The sequence below is a fragment of the Silurus aristotelis genome (genome assembly GCF_946808225.1).
Source record: "Silurus aristotelis genome assembly, chromosome: 9".
Classification (NCBI taxonomy): Eukaryota; Metazoa; Chordata; class Actinopteri; order Siluriformes; family Siluridae; genus Silurus; species Silurus aristotelis.
In genome coordinates, this window is record NC_139582.1 from 457,501 (window position 1) to 458,505 (window position 1,005).

At 46.0% G+C, this 1,005-nt stretch overlaps 1 protein-coding gene across 2 annotated transcripts in view; it reads right to left on the bottom strand.

Moving 5' to 3' along the window:
* creb3l1 (cAMP responsive element binding protein 3-like 1) overlaps positions 1 to 644 on the bottom strand; it is a 54,521-nt gene extending 53,877 nt beyond the window's left edge. For both annotated transcript variants that reach the window (XR_014535009.1, XM_083550129.1), the window contains exon 1: positions 272 to 644. Coding sequence is in view for 1 of the 2 variants with exons in the window: in XM_083550129.1 (XP_083406255.1) it covers positions 272 to 373 (102 nt within the window). In the remaining variant the exon portion in view is untranslated. The remainder of the gene's footprint in view (positions 1 to 271) is intronic.
* Positions 645 to 1,005: the final 361 nt, after the last annotated feature.

Here is a 1,005-nt window from a genome sequence, read left to right on the forward strand (position 1 = left end):
ACAAATACACACAAACACACACACAAACACGCACATGTGTTTCACAAAGAGCCTGAGAGAGGAGCACTGAGATCTTTTACCGAGTGATCTACAAAGCTCTAAAGATCTGCATCAGACTGAATCCGGTTTATTATGAAAACACCGGTTTATATGTTAAATGCAAAGCAGTAATGACAGTGTTCTTCTCTCTGTCTCACAAAGTTCAGAAGAACCAGCTGCAGGAGATGATGTTGGTGTTCCTGTCAGAAATCTGGAATGAGAGATCACTTACCACATTATTGAGAAAGTCGGACTCGTTCAGGTCCTCCAGGTCCAACAGGTTGGGATTTGGGAAAAGTTTGTCCGAGGAGAAACTGTCCAATATGGTGTCCATACTGCTTGTGTGCAGAACTCTGGTGGATGAAGATCGTCTCTAGTGTTTACAGAGCCACACCAGAATCTACTCCAGACTGAAGATCTGCAGGCCTTCTGATCTCTCGGACTCGTCTGAGATCTGAGATGTTTCCTTCATCCGAGGAGGAATCCCTGCTGATGGACAGTGTGTCCGGCTCGGTGTGTGTGTGTGTGTGTGTGTGTGTGTGTATGTGTTAAAGGGAGCTGTGTGCGCGCGCCTCTGCGAAATGTCTCATTCATCAGCACTGTCCCCAAGGAGCCGCACACCTCATGAATATTATAATTTAGCCACGCCCGCGCTCCCCCTTCAAATACGCTTAGTTCACGCCTACTGTGTTCTGTTCTTAAAGCGACAGTGACCCATTTACTGTGTGTGTGTGTGTGTGTGTGTGTGTGTGTGTGTGTGTGTGTGTGTGTGTGTGTGTGTGTGTGTGTGTGTGTGTGTGTGTGTGTGTGTGTGTGTGTGATAGACTCTTCTAATGAAGGTGTAAAGATGTGCTGAAAAATTTAATGAATGAATGAAAACCAAGACCAACTGAATAAACAGGTGGAATCAGGTGAGGTGTGGCTTCTGCCTGATTGGAATGAAAACCAGCACTTACACCTACACTC